Consider the following 24752-nt stretch of genomic DNA (forward strand, 5'->3'; position numbering starts at 1 on the left):
GACAATTACACATATTTCTTCTCCTCAGTCATGTGTCTTTCTCCTCTATTTTGACAAAAGCTGGCAGAAATAAATCCATTTTGAGGGTGTGTGTGTGTGTGTGTGTGTGTGTGTGTGTGTGTGTGTGTGTGTGAGAAAGAGAGACTATGTGTGCAGCATGTGCAACTGCCTTTATACAAATAGAACATAGTTTGGCAACAAAAACAGTACAGTTCAAGGGTTTTGTGTACAGGGTTTTTTGTATCCTTTGATACTCTTTGATCATCATGGATGTATCTGGCATGGATTAATCTATCCTGTCTTAGCATTAGTGTGTCCATGTGCTTCTTTGTCCCTTTTTGTTAACTCTCGGCATTCAAATTGAAGCCAAATAAAACAGATGGCCTCATCCTTTTTGTTCACCAAAACGTCTACATCTTTCTGAAGAATATTAGTTTGATTTATGGCGTATCACATTCTGTGGTTCTGGTTATGTAGTTTTCTATTTGCTGGTTTGTTTCCTTAAACCTACATTGTGTAATGTTTTGAGTTGATTCTTAGCAAAAAAACCTTTGTTCTTTCACAAATATGTGCTCATTCATGTGTAATTACTTCCACCAACTAATCAAAGTATTCTCGTAAGCATAGAATCTGACATTCAGAATCATTCAGAATACATACGAGCGACTCGCTCGAATGACGGCAGCCATGTAGCGCCTCCATCTTTAAAATACATTAGCCAAAGAGGGACATACCGCCGCCTTTCGCCCTCTTACACCTATTGGCACTGTGACGAATGCCAAGGGGAGATTACTCGCCAGGGAAGCGAAAAAGAGAATTAAAACGACAACGCAACAGGCAAAGCAACAAGACCAAAGTTAATATTGGAGTGGCTAGAACAGCTGCGTTTAAACGATGGAGAGAGCTAATTTCGGGTTCAGCCACCAGAGGAGGAAGGGCTAGAAATTAATATTCAGTTGGTTCCCATAAACAATTTCACCGCTAGATGGGAGAAATTCTTACACAATGTAGCTTCAACAGCAGTTTGTTAGAGGAAATAAGAAAAAGAAGAGTTTAATAGGAGAAAATTGTTGGAATATTTCATCTGTTTGATATTTTTCTGATTTAATACGGAGTTCCTTCGTGATACCTGAGTACTCTTGGATGGCATAATTTGAATGCCTTGTGTGTGTTTATGAATGAGAGGTGTTTGGCCATGGACACAGTCAATCAGACAACAGAAAAATACACATACTATGCATGTTAAAGCAATTCTCCTGTCGTAATTAACCAAGCTGTGATTAATCAAATGTAAGTCCAATCTTCACAAGGCTGTAATCAAAGAGGAACAAACTACTAAAGATGGGAGGAATGATAAAAAAAACTGTAAACTAGTGGTGCTGTTGTACATGGTGTTTTATGGAGCCACATTTCCCATTTTGGGGAAGGAGAAAGCCTTTTGTCCACTCTGTGTTGTCATCTTTTGAAATTATTTTTTAAATAATACTTTAAATAATGATATTACCATGTTATGTAGCTTATTTCTCTCCTATGTGTGTGTTTCCATCCTCTATCTTCAGTCTAAGCTTCTCTCTGCCTCCCCATCCGACCCCATCCTAGCACCATCGCCCCCTCATTTTATTTCTCTTCTTCCTCTGACTTTCTTCTCTTTCTTTTTCCTCTCCACTATGCTACCATTGACACTCCTCTCTTGTCTCCGTCGCCCATGGTCTGTACCCTTCCTTCCCCATAGCTCTCTCCACCTAGGCTGTCTCTGATACAGTCACCTTGTTAACACTTTGAAGCTGTTAAGATCAGAGAGCTTGACAAGCTGCAGTGAAATGTGGCAGGCCTACTCCTGATTACACAGACTTAAATATAAGACAGCCAATTTGCTCCCGCTTTGAAACCCTCAATGCAGCCCACGTTCTGATATCACCACTGGAAATGTAAAATTGTGCTTCACAAATGTCTCGCCATTCTATTTCATTCATTCTTTCATTCTCAGTTTTTAAAAGTAAGGTCTTTCTAATACTAGTCTATATCCACGACGTTCCACTACCGGGATTGCGCTGATGCCGCCGGAAATTCCACCGGATGTCCCTCTTTTCAGCCAGATGTCCGTTACCTTCCGCTTTCTTTGTGTTGGAATTTTAAACTCCGGTCAATTTATGAGGACTATGGTTAACTGCTCCTCATATCTCTGCAGGTTAAATCGAAACAGCTAGCTAAACTATCTGTTGGATCTGAGTTTTCTGTTGCATGAGCAAAACAACCTTTGACCGTACACGTTCCACCAAAACAAGTTCCTTCCCGAGGCTAATTTGCAGCGGCCCCATGCCTCTGTCTGGTGCTTAGCGCTGCCCAAGACGATTGTGATTTGTTTAAAGAAATGCCAAAAAACCAGAGCACATTTTCTCCCATCTCGGAATGCTGTGTGGACTAGCCAGACCCTCCTCCACAGCGCTGTAGAGGAAGGTCTGCCAATGTAAGACTATTCTAATACCAAATCATCACTATCCACTCTATCATACATTTACTTAAGATTCTTTTGTGCTTTAAACAGAACAAACTCATGTTTTCAGTGCTAGTGCACATACATTTGGGTACCAGGGTTTCCTACCAACCCACAAACTGTAAAATAAGACAACCCAGTCAGTTTTTTTGTGGGCTGATTTGATCAGAAAACCTGGGTTTCAAAGGTTAACAAACCATTCAGATTTGGCTCCCCTTATGTCACATGCAAGCTCATTAGATTATACCGCCCACCATATGACTGAACTACCTTCGCAAAGGTGCACCATATTTTTTTTCACAAGCCAATCAGAGCAGACTGGGCTTTTCGGGAGGGGGGCTTAAAGAGACACACGCTAAAACGCTATAGAAAGAGGGTGAATGCTGGTATATTCAGACAGACAGTAGAAGAAAAATAATGTGTTTCTTAAACAAAAGCCTGTATACAAAAACTCCAAATACAAGTATGAACCTGAAAAATGAGTATGATATGTCTTCTTTAACATGCTTTTAATTTACAAACTCAAAAGAGCTGACTACCAAATAAGAAGGAAACTTCCCATCACTGCATGTGACTCATATGTCCCTTCAGCAGGTTAGCCTACAGTGACAGCTAGACACATTGTTATAACCCAAGGGTGAACCTGACAGGGCATCAACAACCTCACTCACCCTTGAGTCACTCCACTGTAAAGCCTAAGGCATTGCTAACAACTACTTGCATAAAGTTTAACCTAAAGCCAGACACTGAATCATAATAACTGCTAAGCTACTGTGACAAATACACATTTTTAGGTTTCAAAAATATGTTCAGATGTTTTTATCAATTTAATTTACAATATGTTACTACTATATTACTATGCCATATGTATGCTGAGAGAGTTATTGTTCACTCTAATGATTCTTTCAATACTGGACACAAAAGTAATTTATTTGCAACAAGAAAATCCACATTCTTGTTATATTTCTTCTATTATCGAATGATTACTGCAACCAATAATTATTTTGAAGTACACATGGGCGTATGAGTATTGTGTTAATTATTTACTAACTAAAAAAAACAATCATTTATTTGAAACAATTTGTATAGTTGTTGATGTTCAATAATCAATACATATTCAGATTCAGTGAGTTATGCTGTGGGCTAACCATTTTTGTTAAGCATGTATTTGTTTACATTTTGGTCAATTGGCACCAGGGAAAATTTGCCACCTTAAATGGGGATGTCCTATCAGTTCTAATGGTATATGTACTCCAGTGAAGAAATACATCCCCAAGTGTGTGCTATATTGAATGAGAAAGTGAGTTATCCATCTCAAGCAGCCATGGCAGCTGTGCCTACATGTACCACGATACATTGCGCACGATCAGCGAGTTCGCTAAGCCCTCTAAGCTTTTTTAGTTAACATAATAAACTCACAAAATATCAAGAAAAGTAATATTCTTATACCTAAACTGAAAATACAAAACAGTACACCTTCTGAATTCAAGTTTGTCTCTTTCACCGAACAAAGACAAGATTAATTACCTGTTGATTCAGAAGTTCAGGAGAGGACAATAACAAAATAAAACTCACAGACCGTCTAAGTTAGTCTTTCCACTCTTCCAACAATCACCAACTTTAGTTAGGTCAAAATAAACCCTTAATTCACCGAGCAAGATGTGAAAATATGCCGGCTTTACACACTGTATTTCCACTCGCGTCTGTCTCCGCTGTCCTGACTGCTCGTTGCCGGCTCACGCTCCTTCTCCGGAGGCGGACCATTAAATTAGCAAAATAAAATGACAGAAACCGCCCCAAAATCGCCCTGCTGGTCTTGGTTGCCTTTTCCAGTTATGGGATCCTGAAGAAGGTCTCCAGCACACCTCTATCCAAGTGAGGAGTAAAACCTTTATGCAGAGTAAAGTACATAAGGGCTGTTGTTGGGGACAATATCCAACAAAAACTGCCCATTTTGTCATTCATTGCAGCAGAGTTATTCCGTTTCTCTTGGTATCTGAGGGCAATTTGGGCAGTCGGTGTTTGCTCTTGGAAGCTCAGGTTCTGGAGGCTCCCCGCCCGCTGGCCATATCCTCCTCACTGCAGCCTTCCTTGGCCTCTCTTTAGCTGAATACGGCTGAATATCTTAGTCAGCCAAAACACTGTAAAATGTACACTGTAAAAAGACTCAAGTCCATAACATCCTCTCGCCGCTGGAAACGTAGCTAGTTTGCAATACAAGAGAAGAGAACAAGGAAGTTTGTGAAAGCCATTGTGCCCTGAGCTATAAGCTGAAGTAGCACTCTGTAGTTCTGTCCACCAGTGATGTCACTGGTGTACGGATGTAGAGCAGATTTTGCAGTTGCTGAGCCCCCAAAAAACATTAGAAAGAAAGAACTGCAGGTTTTTTTCACACCATATTCCTAACCCAGGTAGATAGAGATAAGAAATTGCTGAATTGTCCTTTTAAGTATACCAAATTACCTATTAGGTATTAGGAGTTCCTGTTTCTTATTTAACAGTGGATGTACAGACAATGACCGCTGGATTACTTTGATACAGAAGAAAACTTTAAAAATGTCATGATTCTCAAGCAAATTCTGGAGTTATTAGGAGTGGTTCCTAGTATGACTTTGAGTGGATTTGCAAAGCACATAAGAGAGATAATGATATCATCGTAAAGTGTAAGTCACACCAATCTACAAAATATTTATGTCTTTCTTTCTCTCACAACTCTCGCCTTACAGTCACAATTAAAGATTTGACCAATGAAGCAGTTATGATTCTTGCTCAGTAGTAGTGGAAAGTTTGTTTATCTCCATCTTCTTCTCATGTAAATTTGTCAACGGTAGATTTGCACTCCTGGTTTTTTTTTTTGCTCACAGAATGACGTCCTGGCTCTGACCTTTAGTTTGCTGAGAACAACTTAGCTAAGCGTAGTGTGTGTGTTTTTCAAGCTGCCAACTTGAATCAAGCCAGTGAGGATAGACTGACAGAAGGATGGATATATCTAGCCTGAGGGGGGAGAAATAGCATCATCCCAGAATGATGAACTCACTATGTGTGTGAGTGTGTGTGTGTGTGTGTGTGTGTGTGTGTGTGTGTGTGTGTGTGTGTGTGTGTGTGTGTGTGTGTGTGTGTGTGATAGGTGTTTGTGTGGCTGGATGACCACATGTACAGTAGGTTGGAACTTACATGCATGGTGCCAGCATTTGTGCAATTGAATTAACAGATGATGACAACATTTTACACACATTCTTCTCTGCAGAATCTAATTTAGAAATACAGAGAGAGGGTAAGTGAGAGTGTCTGGGGGAAACATATCCAGTGGTGCATGACTATGCACACTTTTATTGGATAACTCTCACAGTTTGGACCAATGAAACTTATTTTATTATAACTGAAATATTGATACCACCAAAGTATCTGGCAGTATATTTCCTCTGACTGTTCATGACTTCGGGATGATTCAGAATAGTGAGAAAAGGCAAAAACAGATAGATAAAAAGGGAAGGGAAAATGGATGAGTGAAGCAATATCAAGGCACAGGCTTGCATTATTCCGCAGTTTTACGACAAATACTTAATGAAAACCCCCGCGAGGGTGATAGAAGCCTGCATTTAATTAAACCTTTATAAAATATTAACCAGGGAGGCCAGGGCGATTTCCCCTCTCCCCTGGTCTGCTCAGTAGATTGAACCACAGTTACACTGCATGGACAGCTCTGAATTATAATTTCAGATAGAAGGTGTGTGTGTGTGTGTGTGTGTGTGTGTGTGTGTGTGTGTGTGTGTGTGTGTGTGAGTGTGAGTGTGTGTGTGTTTGAGAGAGAGAGAGAGAGAGAGAGAGAAAGAGAGAATGTCTAGTGCTCACTAAAGAGCCAAAGGGGAGGTTGGGATGGGGGACCAATGCTGCTCCTATTGCTGCCTCTGGAATGTCTTCTAATCACATTAGGGGTAACTATAGCTCTGATTTATAAGGGCTCTTTTAAGTTCACTTTTCAGACCCGACACCTCTATGTCTCTACCTTTTTTACAATCTTTGAAATGACTTTGATCTCCTAATTTGGGCGTCACATCCTGTGAAGGGCACAATGTGCAGAAAAGGCGTAAATCATCACTAGAACTGTGGTGTCTTTTTTTCACGACAATGATGATGGCTGGTTTATAGGGAGCTCTGAGAAGGCCTTAAGCTGCAATTGCTATTGGGGAATAAGATAAGGGAATGGGTGGAAGGAATGTACTAATTTCTTTTGGTCACGGCTGGAGACTAAATGTCATTTTCTGACAACTATCAATTACACAAACCATCAGAATTCACAGCAGTTGAAACTAAATAGAAAAGCCCATGCAAAATGTGGAAAGTATTAATCTCAACTCAAAAAGGTCCATGTACTGATTATTCTAAACTTTCAAACGCATCTAACATTTTTCATTAGTAAATGGAGTTTGCTCAGGTATCATCAAGTGTGGAATGTCGGTAAAGCGATATTCTGCCTAAGGCAAAAGGCTTCGTTTTTGGTTGAAAATAAGTTGATTATAGTTTTGGGACATTCAAGACATCTTTTATCATAAACGATAAGTATATTGAGTCAATTTCGTTTTTTTCGAGAAAATAATGGGTTGTCTTAACAGTAACTTACAAAGGCCCAGAAGAAACCAAGGCAGAACACCGTAATTGTGATTGGTATAAAGAAATGCAAACAACCCAGGCCGTTTTTTTCTTCCAGGAGTGTATGTGTGGAGGGGCCAGACCTTGTTCCGCAGCGCTGTGGAGATAGGTCTGGCAAGCGAGACTATGGCAGGTGTATTGATTAGGACACTGCGAGTGTGAAGTTGTTTGAGTGAATGGATCTTGAGAAAGCTACAAGCAGCAATACCAGAGGCCAAGCAATCGTCCCGTTCCGATAAGGCACATTTTGAACAGCACTGGACTCGTCAAAATAAATTACTGTAGCTATTGCAACACTCGTAAAGCAATTTCTGAAAAAGGAAGACTTTGATACTGAGTCTTTGCTTATACTGAGTTTTTGCTTGTAGACCTTAATCAGGATACCGGAGATCAGACCTGACACTGCAAAAAAGTGGGATTTTCGTCCCCGTAAACGCCCGTAAATCTCCCTAATTTTCGGCAGTTAACGACAATTTACAGGCTGTGAACGTCGCGTTCGTCTGTGCCACATATTGTCGGAAACGAACCATGACGTATGTGGAGAGCGCAGGAGGTGCTAATGGCTCTAATAAGCATATGAATAGCAGCAAAATCTCTCCTGGCCAGAGAGTGTCTGGCCTAATTAGCATATGAATAGCAGTGACACCGCGCCTGTCCAGAGAATGTCTGGCCTGGCTTGAATTTCCTCACTCAGTATTGGCTGAAACCACTACTTTTAAACAAGAAATCACTCCTGATTGGTCGGCAGATCACTGCCAACCAATCATATGTATGTATATATATATACACACATATATATATATATATATATATATGTGTATATATATATATATACATACATACACACACACACACACACACACACACACACACACACACACACACACACACACACACACACATATATATATATATATTTATATATATATATATATATGCTATTATGTTATATATTCATGTCATTGTTATGCTATGGACTATTACCATCAAGGACATTAATTTATTGAGGAAAGGAAAATTTGCCAGGAACGTGATGTTTATTCAAAAAAAGAGCTTTATTAGCACACAACAAACACAGCCTACACAACAAATGGTAAACTGGTAAAACATTTAACTGGCGGCATTCAGTCTTAATTCGGTCCGTTTTGCAGACGTCTGTGGTGCGTTGCCCTGTACTTCTGCTGGCTGCAAAAAGGACGCACAATCCATCCAGCACACTCTGTCTCGCTTCCAGCAGCTGTAAAAACAATCAATAAAGACAACCAGTACTGCGCGATGCACTGCGTATGGACACAACACATCTATTAATTAATTAAAAATAGTCACATTGACCAAAACGGATCTAATCTTACCCTCTTTCTTCTCGCTGGACTCCAAGCTGAACTCTTCACAGCTTCCGCCTGCGATGCAAGATCTGGTTGTTTCTACCTGAAGCTCCTGCTTACTGTCTCGTAATTACAGGCAGCTGGAAAACAATTAAATGAGAGTGGTATGAAAAAAAAAAAAAAAAAAAAAACATTTATAAGTCAAATAAAATAAAATTAAACAAGGAATGAGAAAACAGGAAAAGTTACTTACACACAATGCTGTCATTGTCAACATCATGTAAATCTGGACTTGCTCCGAGCAAATATAGGTCACGGCCTCGTTATGAGGCGAGGTTAGTCTGTGAAAACAAAATGTACGGTTAAGATCGGTCTATTAATATATCTATTTCCTTATACAGCAGAATGAAAGCATATTCTTTAAATCTTACCCTTGCTCCGGTTCGTAGCGCCTACAATTTGTCTCTGAGTTGTGAAGACGGCGTACTGCCTACTGTATATTACAAGACCAAAAAAATACACTTTTATAAAGCAATTTACACTGGCCCCGCTTAGCTCTGCCTAATAATGAATTGCGCTGAAAGCAGCCACCCAGGCACACAGCTGTGCTGCTCGCGTTTAAACTTGCGTGCATGGTGGGGTTTAAAACATTACTGCCAAAGTCTAAGTAGCCTGTTTAACATCAAAAGACAGTCATTGTACTTCTCAAGAGTTAATAAACAACAGATTAGCTCACCGTTTCATTAATAATCATATACTTACCTCTTTTCCTTTTCTGTGGGCGCATCTTTACGGAGCCCCGGAGGTGACATGAGGGGCTTTCCGACCGGAGGAATTTTTGCAGTTCTTAGAACTAAACGTTCCTAGAACACTTTTTTTGTCGTGTTCCGACAGGAAAAATGTGGGGATTTTTAAGTTCCTCTGGCTTCAGTAGCGTACTTTTTCAGCTCTTACTTCAGAGCAGGGTCTTTTCCCTTTTCCTAGGTGTACTTGATTGGTCGAACTTATAAGTCACGCCCACTGCCAACTCGGAAACTTGCAAACAGAGCAACAACCAACAACGGGACTTTTTTAACAATTTTCACCATCTTATTCATCATTAAATTCACTTCTGACAACGTCAGACGAGAAATTAACTGTTTAGATTTCGAATATAGGCAGTCTTGCGAAAATTGATGCCGAATTGACAATTTGCTTCAAAGTTTTTGGAGTTCAGAAGCTCCATCAAGTGAGGCGACAGCCAGCAAGCGCCTGCCCCGGCTTCTAGCTCGTCGCTCGGCCAGTCATGCTCAGACACCTCGCTAGGCTTTTATTTCACCGTTGGCAGTTCGTTTGTTTAAATATAACAACACATGTCCATCATAAGATTAACGGAAACCTGTGGTTAACTGTCTTTTCGGAGTTAAACTCCACGAGCTGTCCTGCGGCTCGCCGGCCGTCACACAGTCACACACACACACACACACGTCCACAGCGCAGCAGGCAGAGGCGGGGTCTGTTCCGAGTATAATAAAGCCCCGTCTGTGTTGAGCAAAACATTACGTGAATTACTACGAGAATGGACGTGCATTTAATATAGGAAAAGTGCACAAGTATTAGCATCATTTGTTGTTGTTGTATGTGGCGCTAAGGTCTAGTGACGATGCTATAAAGACCGTTGCTGTGCTTGCATCACTCCCTTACCCCTCCTATCAGTCCCTATGGCCACTTGGCCAGTGGGAATGCAAACGGAAAAAAAAGATTTTGGGGGAAAAAAATAATTGAGGAAAAAAAAATAAAAACGCTCTGTACATCTTGAACAACTCCTGCGTGTTTCCTTTTTAGGTGCGTGGTTGTACTCCCGTGATAAGCAAGTGAAGTTTGACAGAGTGTACAGAGTTGCCCTGAAATACTCCCATACTTTGGAAGCTTTTGCTCTAACTCTCGGATGAGTCATCATCTCCCTCCGGTATTTTTCAAATCAAAGCAGTGAGGGCGGGGGTAGGGGCAGAGTGATAGAGAAAAACAAAGAGAAGGCAGATTAACCAGCAGGGCGCGAACAGCGCACAGACTGGTGTGGAGGTGAATTACAGTGAGTTTTAATGGAATACTGGGAAAGTTTAATAACAATAGGACAATTGAAGTCCAGATTATGAGGCCATTTCAGCAGAGCCAACAGCTTCATATGCCATGGACATTTGAATATGGTGCTGAATTTCCTAGTATTTTAAGAAGACAAGTGGTTGGGACATTGTCATGCAATGACAAAGCTGATATGCTTTATGCGAAGCACGGTGTTTTGGTGTCAGCAGAAAGACTTCTCTTAGAAAACTGTACAGTGGTACCTCTGTCTCCATTCCATCAGACAATCTTAGATGAGCAAAACCAAAGAAAGGTCACTGTAGTCATGCCACTATGCACAGTGGATGAGCTCTAGGAGACTGTGATGTTGTTTGCATGGAATGCACATTTTACCTTTATGGCAAAGCCTGATAAAAACTAATTGTTGAAATAAATTGTTTTGTGTATCTTTTTTACACAACATTGGTCATTGCTAATGACATCCACAGTAATTAATCTAGCATAATTTCATTAAATAAATCAATTCAAGCTTAAATGTAAGAGTCTACAATTAGGCTATATACTGAGCCTGATCTATTTATACCAGAGATTTTCTTAAAATGAAGTTAATACCTTTTAGAAAAATGTCACCTGGGGTAAAACTCCCCCTGCTGCTAGCCTGATTTGCATTTGTATAGCTCACAGCATTTTCATTTACATGTTAAAGCCTCCCCTAGAATTAGGGGGATAGGAGGTCATGGGGGAACAACTGCCAAGCAAGGCCCACGCCAATTTCCGACAACTCACGGCAGTTTTTGGTGTTGCCTGTAAATTGCCGTTTACAGTCATAAACCTGAACTTCCACAATCTGCAGTGCCGCTTACTGACGAAAATCCCACTTTTCATGTAGTGTGAGCCCTGTGTTTGTTTAGTTTTATGCAACAAAAGTGCTTTGGTTGGGGAGAGATTTTGGTTTCGTTTACATGATAAAAAAAGTAAACTTGGCCTATTTTGTGCTTCTAATCACTGTTGACTTTTCCAGTATTTACCATCTCCCTTGGTAAAGGTAAGGAGTCTAAACATAATCATAAAAAATTAATAATGCTTTAGTTGCTAGGAGCAGATGTTGTAGTGCAAGAGCAGATATTATAGGGAAGACAAATGAAATGCATTTTAAGTGAACAATTGTCAGAATCAACATTTTCCTCAGTATGACGGTAAAAACAAAAATCTGTGCAGCATTACTGTACATTTCTATTAAAATGTATTTGCTGTTGCAATGTAGTATTATTAAAACGTAATTTTGAGGTGTAAGGGTTGCCATGGTGTTACAATGACATAAAATAAAACAATGTATAGGGTGTGGCTCCTTTTTTGAACTTACTGTCCTATTTTTTGTCAATTTACAGATCCATACAGACTCTGACGAAGGTGAAGGCAACATCAAGTACACTATCTCTGGAGAAGGGGCGGGCTCCATCTTTATCATCGATGAGCTAACAGGGGACATTCATGCCACAGAGAGACTGGACCGAGAAGAGAAGGCTTTTTACACACTTCGGGCTCGGGCCCGGGACCGGCTTTCCAACGACCTTCTAGAACCAGAGTCAGAGTTTGTCATCAAGGTCCAGGACATCAACGACAGTGAGCCCAAGTTCTTGGAGGGTCCCTACATCGGCAGTGTGGCAGAGCTGTCACCCATAGGTAAGGCGAGAAACATAGTGCGGTCAGACAGGGACCATCTGGATAGCTGTTTGAGCTCAGAATGGCCCAAAGGTGCACATACTGTAGAGAATTACCAGTTATATTACAGCTATTTTCATGATGCTTAAGTAGGGTCTGTTACATAATGCTTTGTCCTGGGCTCAGGGGAAGCTAGAAAATGCCAAGAAGAGCAAAATGATCAAATATTCCCCCATTGGGAAAATGGAAAAAAGACAGGAGTTGTGAGATGAAAATAGATTTTGATTCAGTGAATTCATTGTGGATGAAAGAGAAGTAGAATGATGAGATGGACATTTGAGCAGGATCCCCACATGGACGGTGTCAAAGCTATGACCCGTAGGTAGGAATGATATGGAAAATGAAGAAGATGGTGCAGGCATATGAAGAAGGCGAATTGCATTACTCTCAAATGAGCATTGTGGCTGCGTTTTGACACAATGTTATAAGGCAAATGATGAAGGGGGGAATTAGGAGGGAAAGAGGAGAAGTGCTCTATGAGAGTACATAATGGCGAGGGTGCACCATATTATCATAGAGGCTTTTGACATTGAAACCACAATGCTTTTAATCTTGACAAGCATGTTTTTATTGTGAGCAACAGTATTAGCAGCACCCTATGGCTGCTTAAAATTCTCAGCGAAATGGAAAAGACAGGTGAACGAGGGTGTCCGGGGCTTCATTAGCATTGTATTAATGTCACAGACACCGCTGATGTTTAATAAACAAAATTCTGTTTGGCTGCCAAGCGATATCACAATATCATGTGTGCTCAGAATGTTTTGTGTGATGCTGATTTGTGCATGTGTGTGTGTTTGTGATCATGCATATGCAGTAGAGGGGGGAGGGGTGCTTTATGTTTGAGTGACTCCAGGAGTGGTGCAGAATGGAATGGCTCTTCCCTGTTCAAGCCTGATTGGAATTAATTTCTGCTTCCTCAGCATGATCCAACCATGGGCATTTCTGCCTACATTGCTCTCCAAAACTGAATGGGGTGTGTATGTGTTTGTGTGTGTATGTGTGTGTGTGTGTGTGTGTGTGTGTGTGTGTGTGTGTGTGTGTGTGTGTGTGTGTGTGTGACAATAAGTGGGAGGAAGAGGCAGAGAGTGAGAGACAGAGCAATTGAAGGGTAGCAAAAAATAGGAGAGAGATAAATAGAATAGAAATTGTGCAGAGTTTTAGAAAAAGATGCAAAACCTCGGTAAGCAAGAGAGCTATTATCTTCTCAAGAAGGAGAAAAATGGAGTCATAGAGACCACGCTTAGTTAATGTTAGTTAATGTAATCTTAATGATCAGGACCTTTCCACTTTGGCTGCTCCCCCTTGTTCGACCCTGTCGCATCTCAGTCAAATTACGCACTAAATGAGTGTGCAGTTCATGTTTTAAACATCGTTTCAGAGAACTAGGCCTAATGAGGTAACAGCTATTGCTTAGTCAAGCATTCTCCTACCCTGTCCCTGTCCCTGTTTCTTACTGCTGTTCCCCTGTTGAACATCAGCTAAGGCCAGCAGTATTTTTTTGGCATGTCAGTGATAAGGTCACAAGCACAATGACAATAACGGAAAGGAGTAAAAGGAAAATAAAGGTGCCGGACAGACCAGGTTGCCACATGTCACTCGCCAGCACATTGGCTTTTGCTGCATATTACCTCTCGTACCCAAGTGTTTGAAGCATAGCTCATATTAGGACTTATTGGGCCCTATCTTGCACCCGGCACAGCGCAGTGCAAAGCCCGACGCAAGTGTTTTTGCTAGTTTAAGATCGACGCAGTTGTCAATTTCCCGTCCAGCGCCCGCGTCGTTTAAATAGCAAATGCACCTGCGCCCATATTTGTGCTGGTCTTACAGGGAGGTGGGTTCAGGTGAATTCTTGGCGTATTGCTATCTTGAGGCAGCGGGAAGTGATCGCGCAGTTGACCAACAAAAACCTGGTCTAAAGTCAATAGCGCAGCATTTCATTGTTATTTTAACAGCAAATTAGTAAAGTGCGCCTAGGATTATGCACAGCGCGCGCACACTATGCTTGTTACACACACACACAGGGAAGTGCAGCAGCACACAAACATGCAAAAGATTACAAATAAAAATATTACGGTGCAAATCCGGCATCATAATAGCAATGCACCAAGGTACAAACACACCTGGCTTTTAAAGGGGTGATTGAATGCAAAACCGATTTTCCCTTGTCATAGTTGAATAATGACAGTTTAGTGGGTAACTAGGACATACATAGAACCTCAAAATCCCATTGACACCTCTTTCCTCTGCAAATCTCACAATTTGAAACTGCCTCTGAAAACGGGCAAATCTCAACGAGTCGCCTAGTTGACGTCAACTCGGCGGCTCCTCCTCATTTGGCTCTAGTCTCTATCTTTGTCACGCCCAAACATTTACATAGGCCACTAGCTAACTGATCTGAGGTCAGTTAGTCTTCTAAATCTAGGTCGCGCAAATCTCGGACACGTTTTACATTGTTCGCCTGCTCTTGCATTACTAAATTCACTTCTGAGACTTTTTTATGCAAGAAATCAACTATGTAGAGGTAAAATATGGGCCGTTTTACGAAAATTGATGGCTAATTGCAAATTTTGTCCGACTGTGTGTCGCAGTTCAGCAGGAGCTCAGCAGGCTACGTGACAGCGGCCGGTGCTGCCTCACCGCCCAGCGTGTCCTACTTCATAGACCCTTCATAGCTCACTGTGAGCTAGCTGGATCTCCGTCACGAAGGGAAGCCCGCGGCGCTCCATACCCGCGCAAAGTCACCGGTTCTGGGTTACTGGACTACAAAATGCCAAGGCCCTGATGGAGCTCCAGGGCCTGCAGCTAGCCGCGATTCATAGGATTGAAGGGACAGTAGCAGCTAACGAAATCCCTAATGTTCACAAAAATGCATTAAATTGAAATCGGACACCATAGTTAGCTTTATAAGACCTTGCGGTACATGTTATGTAAGTGGCGTGACGAAATTCTAACTGTAAATATACTTTAATTATGCCGAAAGTGAAGCTAACTAGCCGCGATCTGTAAACATAGGATTGGAGGGACAGTAGCAGCTAACGAAATCCCTAATGTTCACAAAAATGCATTAAATTCAAATCGGACACCATAGTTAGCTTTATAAGACCTTGGGGTACATGTTATGTAGGTGGCGTGACGAAATTCAAACTGTAAATATACGAAAGTTATGCCGAAAGTGTAGCAGCGATTATTATTAAATGGGACACATAGCCTAGCTTGCAGCTCTGGAGCTCTGCGGAGCCCCGAGCCCCGGTCGTCCAGTAACTGAGAACCGGTGACTTTAACTGGGTATGGAGGTTGCCGCGTTCTCGTCAGACTGTGTGAAGCTTCTAAAGTCCGACACGTCTTACTAAATTTGCAATTAGCCATCAATTTCCGTAAAACGGCCCATATTTGAGCCTTATATAGTTGATTTCTCGCTTAAAAAAGTCTCAGAAGTGAATTTAATAACGAAATAGCCTGACAAACAATGTATAACTTTGCAGTGTCTGAAATATGAGACCTGCTGTCTCGTCTCCAATGTGTTTTTATGGGGTTTGCTCAAACCAATCAGCGCGCAGCTCATCTAAATATTCATGAGCATACCATATTTGGAAGAAAAGCTCTTGTTCCAAATAGAGCCATATTCACAGGGTAGTTAAGGGCCTAATAAAATAGCATTCGGGCAATTTTCAGCCCAACCAATGTTACATACACTATTAGGAGACCTTAAGGAACAGTGTAAAATACCCTATATAATCACTCAATCACCCCTTTAAAGGGGGGAGATGACACTCTGATTGGTTTATTGCATGTTACGCCCAAAACACACCTATGAATTAATGAAGACACTAAGTACAACCCTTTTGAACCCTTTTTTCCACCGTCAAACTAGCAAAAGTGGATTTGGACACGCCCTAAACGCACCTGCGCCTCACACCGTGCGCTTAGATTGTTAAAATAGGACCCATGATATTATATTATATTCATTTCTTATTGTCATGATTGTGACCAAGGTCTGATGTAGTTTATTGCTCTTTGGCTTAGATCTCCATTGTTATACTAATACATCCAGACCGTTCTTACCAAATAAATGGCTGTATAGCTCGATTGTGCAAGCAGCTCCTAACGACCCATATTTACTTTTGTTGTTAGGCAGCGACCTCTAGTAGACGTAGTTACGTTTGTGATGTAGTTATGTTTGTGACGTAGTGAAGTCCGTCACTCATTTGAGGCCAATCCATGATCTTTTCCTTCCCTAACCAATATTTTTTCTTGCTTAAAGGTCCAATATGTAATACTGACAACTAGCGTTTAAAATAGTTAGTGCAGTCCAAATTCAAAATACTAGTTACAAAATACTGAGTTGTCTCCCCTGGCCCCTCCTCCCCAGACTCGAAGTTCACAGAGGTTGCCAGGTTGAAAACACAGCATCAATGTTGCTAGACACTAGTCTTACATAGCCAGACATTAGCTACTCCACAGCACAGTGGAGTAGCTAACGTTAGATGCTGGCTGTGTTGACAGTCCTAAAAGCCTGTGCTCACGCAGATCTCTGTATCCGACTGAAAACCACCCTATCTCGGTTTAAAATTACGGCAACAGCCGCTAAAAACACCACCACTCCCCGTCCTCTTTACCCAACTGGCAAACACACTTACTCAGACTAAAATTATGGCAACAGCCGCTAATAACACCACTTCCTCGCCAACCTCTTTACCCGACTGACAGACGCACTTCCTCGGCTTAAAATTACGGAAACAACCGCTTAAAACAGCGCAAACTTACGGTCGGCTACAGCCGCTGAACAGGCTACGCGTTGTAAAAAGCCGTGGCCCGCTTCCCAGGTCCTCCAGTAACGTTAGCAGTTATGGCACGACCAGTTGGGATCACTTCACTTGCTGTGTCTCAATTGTTTGGTGAGTAACTAGAGTAACGTTACTCTATAAAATTCAATGTGAGTACACAAATGTTGAAATGACTGAAAATGCCCGTCCCTAGTAAAAATACTGGCATTAGCATTGTTGTCAGAAAACTTAGTATTTCAGCTTAGCATGTTACCTTAATATCTGATGACATATTGTGGTCATTTTTTGATTTAATACAGTAAATGCATTACAAAATTACATATTACACCTTTAAGTAGTTCCATTTCCCAACAGTAACTACTAACTGTGACACGTGATTAAACTGCCACTGCGGTCACGTGTTATGGTCACATGTTTAAAACTTGCCGTTTCAGAACAATTAAATAGAACCGTCATCTTGTCTTTCGCAATCAACCTTGTTAGTCATTTAGGTATGAGGACGTTTTGAATACATCAGTGAGCCATGCCGTTACCCTAGGCGATTACAATGAGCATAGGCACTGTAGTTTACTTTGGGTCAATGCCACATACACTGTCCTGCTGCCGTGAGTACTCCACCTCAGCACCAAATGTGGTCTAATCCACTGCTAAAAATAATCACTAACAAATGTATTGTTTACTCATGTTTGAGAAACATTTTATAAAAAAACTGTAATGTCCAACTGTTTAAGGAAATGACTTAGCCATCTTTGAAAACTATCAAACTATATTTTTGTAACCTGTTTTAAAAGATTTACATTATTACAAATGGGCTTGGGGCTAAGTGCTGTAAACGGAGAAGGTAAGTCTGAATCAATTGAGAGACAGACTAAATGCATTGTTGGTTTTAGACTTTTCATTGGATCCATTAACCTCTTTAGTAACATTGTACCGTGGACGGCACACTTCGTCGCTGAGGTGGTGCTGTCACCTCCACTCTTTGTTATAACTTTAAAGCATTAAATCTTCAAAACATTGATTGAAAGCTTAGCCTCTCATAATTCAATTAAGCCCACACACAAAGCATAAGCTGACTTATAGCAGTTATACAACTGTAATAAAGTTGCCATGACACTTAGAAAGAAGGTGCAGCTAGTGTTGAGAGTCGTGTGTGCATTCATACCTTTTCATTCTCCCTTTATCCACATCTGTGATATTGTCCCAAAAACATTTTTTCATACCTCACAAAGAGTCCAAAGAAATGGAATATCCAAGCCATTGTATCCAAAACTAGCTGTTCGCCTTACAATCTTGAAGATACGAGACCGAATTACAACAAAAATACAAACGCTATTTCACTTCCCGGCTTTTCAAACACGTCTCACTTCTCACGCGAGACTTCTAGTGGCCAATGAGGGCATCCATGCTATTCTCTGAAGTCTTAGGAATCAAACAACACCTCTCAGGAGCCAATCCGTTCCCGGGAGGCGGAGATAGACAGCTAGAAAGCCAATGTTGCCTCTGACGCGATGTGGGACCACAATGGGGTTCGATCGACAGTTCAAACCAGGTTACAATTCATGTTACGAGACCCTCCTACCTTTTTAGCCAATAAGGAGACGATTCAAATGACACCTTGAAACCCATTGAAATTTTAACCCTGTGATGTCTGTATCTGTGTTTCACCATAAAGAGGGACTGTTGTAATGCATAGCACACCCTGAACAATTTATAATTACTTATTTCTATATATTTATGTAAGTAGTTATTTCAAGTTTGTGTGTGATTGATTTGTGTGTGTTTGTGTATTTGAGAAGTTTTGTATTTGGCACTTTTTGGTCCTTTTGCTTTGCACTTTCCAAATGGAAATAAGAAAAACACAGCCATACCTGTAGAAAGAAATCCATTTTTGAGTCTTTTGACACCTAGATGTGTTTACAGCAGTGTATTTTAGTCAGTTTACAGATGTATGACTTGGACGGAAAAAAAACCCTCCATTCTAGCCTCTGTAACTCTGTGACAGTAAGGCCTAGAATTACCCTGACACTTGGGTATGCCGTTTAGACCAAAAAGCATGGAATTTCAGCTGTTTCATACCTAAAGAAACACTAGCCATTTATTTGCTTTTGTGATATGTCCTTTGAGCTGTCTCAACACTATCCACAATTGTTTTCTTTTTTCCCATCTGTGAGCAGCTCCTCTTTTTATTTTGAGCCCTGAATCATCCGATAATACTGTTCGTCAACACCACATGCATGAACCAAGCATGCTGAAATCTAATCTAAATAGCGTAGACTTGATTTTCTCACTTTTTCTGTGTAAATGCACTATATACTCATAACCTGGTTAGAATCAGTACTTTCTATGTAAATTACAGCTCCTGTAATCTGAAGCAAGGTTGCATTTTATGCCGTGATGGAATCAGGTTGCAAGCATTAGCCACACCAGTGATAGGCTCACTGTACTGTTTTACAGCCAACCATACAGCAAACTACTTTAGAAAACGTGAGGCCATAATAGTAAGAAGGAAATTAGTAGTCAGTTGCCTGAGGCACATTCATTTTTACTTATCACTCCTCTCATGTCTCCCAGTGCACGTCTTTGTCAAAGCTTTACAGCCTCCACCCTCCCTCTTTTTGCAGGGACTTCCTGTCTGTCTGTCTGTCTGTCTGCCTGTCTGCCTGTTTGCTTAGCATCTGCTACTAAAAATAATACTTGTGTACATTGTCCATTTCTTTTCAGGGGTTGGTTAACTCTGAAAAGGAGAGGAAAGGGCAAATACAATAGGAGCCGCAAAGATGATGATGAAATTGGAGGGCCTGATCTTGGTGTTGTCCTTTGAAAAATGTGCGGCTAATGAAATTGAAGTCTTAAATCAGATTTGTAGTGCATGGGTGATTGAATGTTGCTTTAAGAACAGTGCATGTCTTTATGTTGGGAAAGAAGAGGGAACATGGATGGAGCCGCTCTGCTAGCTGTGTCCTCTGACTCATGATGTTAAAGACTGTGAAAAATTGATTTAATACAGTGTCTTGGTAGAGGACATCCTGGACTGAAAACAACCAAAAAGAAACTGGCTATAGAAGTTTTATTTAACAGCCCAAATGAATATGTGTTGTTTTTATTTATTATACAGATTCAAAATCTGAATGATGTAGATTGGTTGGAGCAAGAGGTAAACACCTAGAGAGATAAACACATTCACTGACAAATGATAAGTTTGCTGGCTGACTTGTCACCACCAATAGCAGGGTGTATTTCAAGCTAACACATTGGTGGTTTTAAAGAAATGAGTTAATAAGATTGGTTAAATTATTTTGCAACTTCAACATTGTACAGTGATGAGTCAAGTGGGAACTGTTTTGGTGTTGAGAGAGAAGACTCATTTGCTGAACTAAGTTATATGTAAGTCATATTTCAGTTACTTTGTTTACTTTTATTTTTGTAAATGAAAAACGGCGTGCAGCTCTATTATCTGAGCATATACAAGTATCAGATCGGGACTCTGTATCGGCAGATATTTAATATTTAAAAGATCGGATCGGGGGCCAAAAAAGTTGATTGAGACATCCCTAATGGGTATGGCTGTTGTCTGGTTTAAGAAACATATTTACCTCTGTGAAAAGATGCATACATTTACTGACATAGTGGTGCACTGCAGCAACGAATTCTCCATCTGACTTTTGTTTCACCTTCCTGCCTTTGGTATGGCTGCATGCCCCTGAGCTGACTTCAACTTTTGTCTTAAACTATTCTGTAGGTTAGCTGCACTGTAAAAGTTGTACTGTATGCATCTGCATTACATGTATATGTGGAAAGACAACTGTTTTATTTTATATAATACATATATTTTATATATTTAATATAATGAATAATGCAGTCTTAAGTGCCTTATATTAGTAGTTTTGATTTATTACATATTTCAGTATGTTTTTCAGGCTTCAATGAGATAAAGACGTATTGTATTCTGAAACCAAAAACTGTGTATTATAGGTATATTTGATTAATGGATGCTCACTTACAAACCAACAGGTCATCTTTCTCTTAGTGGCTCACCATCCCCTGTATTTTCTGAATACAAAAATAGACCCATCATCATGTAAATCACCTACGATGTTAAAAGCTAATGTTGCCTCATGTCCATTTGCGAGTTAGATGTTATAGATCTTAGATGTTATAAATCTATGTTAGATTTACAAGTCTGTTCATTTAAAACAGCCATTTGTTCATTATAAAATACCTCAAATTCATCTTTGGCAAAAAGCCCTGTGTGATCCTAAAGGTCCAGTTAAAATTGCATAATGTGTTAACATACAATGAGGTAGATCAGAACCTCAAACACAGATAATGCAGATTCACTTTCTTGCAGAGAAGCTCAATATACACACACACACACACACACACACACACACACACACACACACACACACACACACACACACACACACACACACACACACTTGAGCCAGGTACCTAAGATTAGCATAAAGTCTGGAAACAGCTAGCCTTGCTCTGTCCAAAGGTTAAAAAAACTTCCTTCTAGCACCTCAAAGCTAACTAAATAACATGTTATATCCCATTTGTTTAAGCTGTACAAAACAGAAAGGTTTAAATGACATCTTTTTTTTTTTTACAGGGGGTTAGGGTCTTGAACCATTTTTGTCTTTCAATGACTTTGGTCTTCTCACTCAACTTCCTGTAAAACTAACCTACAATAGCAAAGTCAAAGAGTATATGGAGGATATGTAATGAATTAAGATGTTGCTTACAGGAGAACTACAATATATTTAGTTTTGCATATGTGCGCACAAGGTAGTGTTACTATAGCGACTTACATCATTATGTGTAAGGGTATTAAAAAGGTTGCGTATGGTGGAGTCATTTAGTTGTGGAGTATGTAAAGGTGGAGAATAGGGCATTTGATAACTGAAGTACTGCATGGCCTGATGGATCTCGGCCTGATTTGGGTCTCAGGTTTTCTAGAAAGAGCAAAGTTTAATCTGCACGTAGGCAGATTTGATGTTGTGTTGGTGCAGATAACTTACATGTCTGCATTATTTCTCTCAGTAAAAGGGAATGATACAGATAAATAGAGCTGATGCCTTTATAATTGTGTTTCTTATTTTTTATTTAAAGTGCTCATATTATGCTCATTTTCATGTTCATAATTGTATTTAGAGGATATATCAGAATAGGTTTACATGGTTACATGGTGGTACTGCACATTGCTGCAGCTCCTCTTTTCACCCTGTGTGTTGAGCTCTCTGTTTTAGCTACAGAGTGAGGCATCACACTTCTGTTCCATCTTTGTTGGGAGTCGCACATGTGCAGTAGCTAGGTAAGGACTACTACCCAGTCAGAAGCAGAGTATGAGGGCATGCCACGCTAGCAGCTAGGTGAGCATTATACCATGTGTTATGTGTGTTTCATAGTTAATTCTGGGTTTTCTCTGTTGCATTAATTCCTCTGATGCTTTTTAAGTATTTATTTTTATTCATTCATTGTTTATCGATTATGGGATTATTTTTACTCTTAGTACTTAGTTTTTTCCCCAAAGTAATATTGAGATTCACTAGTGCATGATAAGTGATTGAGAAAGGTGAGATTTGTCTTTAAAACTGTGCTCTCAAGATTGAAAAATCCCCTCAGCTGAAAATAACAAAATATTTGTATAATTATGATAATATGTAGTGTAGAGACAGATGGGTAGGTATCTTGAGGTTAAGCGTGTATATTTGTTTAAAGAAATGTGATGGGCGTCCCTGTTTAGGCCATATCTATAGCTGACTGTAGACGGAAATGGGAAAATCCTTTGTTCCTCTTTTTTTGTGTTGCCTCAGGCAATGTGTGTATCAAAGCACTAACAATCAGATCACAAATGTTTAGGCTCCGAATTTACCTGTCTATATGAACAGCTTTGGTGGTAATATGTTAATACCAGGTAGCTTATGTAGGATGACATGTTGGGCTAATGTTTATGTTTTGGAAAGTCTCATTATTTATATTTAAATTGGATTCATCTCTTTTCCTGTTGGTTTTCCCCAGCCCTGGTTTACATAAATGTGTAACTTCAAGCTAGGCCTCTAAAGTTTTAAAAACTGTCAAACTGTATTCTGCCAGTCAATACTACATAGTCGTAAATATCTGCATTTTCTACAGTTACTGTATTAGATAGATTGAGATTTAGACACAATATCTAGCACACATACTGCAGAGACATTATTGGCGGTGACACAGTGGCACCCCAAGCTAATGCTTATGCTTCACACGCCCAGCTAATGTTGAAGTAATAAAGACAGGCTCCAATTTGAAATCAGTATTACACCGTGTTACAACATGCATACGGAGACATCTGTCACTCTGTTTTTTTTCATTCTTTATGTGAGCTGACTGACTAAGTAGCACAATTTGTCGGATTTGAAACCATTTAGTCACTGAGGCAGGCATCCTTTCCTACCACTCAAACATGGGTGACACCGAGGGAGTCGGATGGAAATGTGGCTAGGAGGGGAAGCTCTTGATGGTGGAATCACAACAGGGTGAAACATTTCCACTGAGCTAATCCTGTGATTGATGTGGGCCCATTAGAGAGGACCTGAGGACCTCTGAGTGGCAGAGATGTGGCACAACACGTCATATGTGCCGTAGCCTCTAACCTCAGGTAACACTCAGTGGGTTTACAAGCAGACTTTCTGTCATATTTGCTGAAACTGGCCCTATGTTCGAATAGAACTACATGAAGCAGGTAATTAAAAAACTAAATCTGGCTCCTCTGGCACCGCCTAGTGTGATTTGCAAAAATCCACAGCTCCCTGTTCAGATGCACCAATTAGGGCCAGGTGGGTGTCTAACTGCGTGTCAATCACTGCTATGCACACACACATTCATTCTCCCTTGTAGGGGGAGGGGCTTAGGATACCGTTTTGGGCTTTAGCAGAAAGGGGGGAGGGACTGAGAAGTTGTTGAGGCTCCAATTTTTTGGAGTCCAAGTCCTGGATCTTCGCAATCCTACCTACAGCATATTTAAGGCAATACCCCGATTTCTCAAACGCCATGTAAACACCTTACTCCGGTTAACAGAAGTAGAGAACTCCTTCAGTAACCGGGGTATCCCTCCATGTGTTAAACCTGTTTGAGTCGTGACTCACTCGGATCTTTCACCCGTGTCTTTAAATTAACTCATGAGTCGTGAGTCTCTAGTATCATTAACTCGGATCAGTTGAGTCCTACTACAATTAAATCTAAAATGATAACAGTGCTACACACAAACCTCTTGCAACATTAGCTACTACTCGTCCTAGCCATCTTAGCTGCCAAAAGCTTTATAACTTACAATTTCGTAAGCAACCACAACTCCACAAGTCAACTCAAGCGACTGAGTGTGCAGAGACAGTCCGAGACAGGTTATAGGAACCTCCCGACCTGCAGACTCAGAGCCGGAAACATTGCAAGCTCGCAGACCATGGGTCTCATGAGTCATCATGACTCATGAGTCCTCGAGTCAGTCAGTCAGTCGCTTGAATCAGCCGGCTACGTTGTCATGAGTGGATCTGTAGAGCGAGTGACATCTCTCCTCGAGTCAGGGTGAAAACCCACAACAAAAGCCGTTCTTTCACTTCTGAAATAACATACAATGTTCTGCACGTAGCCTAGGCCTACTGTAGGTTTGGTGTATAAATGTAGTATATTAAAATGCAATTAGGTCGGGCAGACAGTCCGAAACATTGCAAGCTCGGT

The 24752-nt window shown here is 40.6% G+C and overlaps 1 protein-coding gene across 1 annotated transcript in view; it reads left to right on the forward strand.

Moving 5' to 3' along the window:
• The window catches only part of LOC116051403 (cadherin-22), a 108270-nt gene that overhangs the window by 18842 nt on the left and 64676 nt on the right, over positions 1–24752 (forward strand). Inside the window, exon 3 of the mRNA XM_031301804.2 lies at positions 11919–12213. Coding sequence (XP_031157664.1) covers positions 11919–12213 — 295 coding nt within the window. The remainder of the gene's footprint in view (positions 1–11918; positions 12214–24752) is intronic.

Source organism: Sander lucioperca, chromosome 6 (genome assembly GCF_008315115.2).
Source record: "Sander lucioperca isolate FBNREF2018 chromosome 6, SLUC_FBN_1.2, whole genome shotgun sequence".
In the NCBI taxonomy this organism is placed as follows: Eukaryota; Metazoa; Chordata; class Actinopteri; order Perciformes; family Percidae; genus Sander; species Sander lucioperca.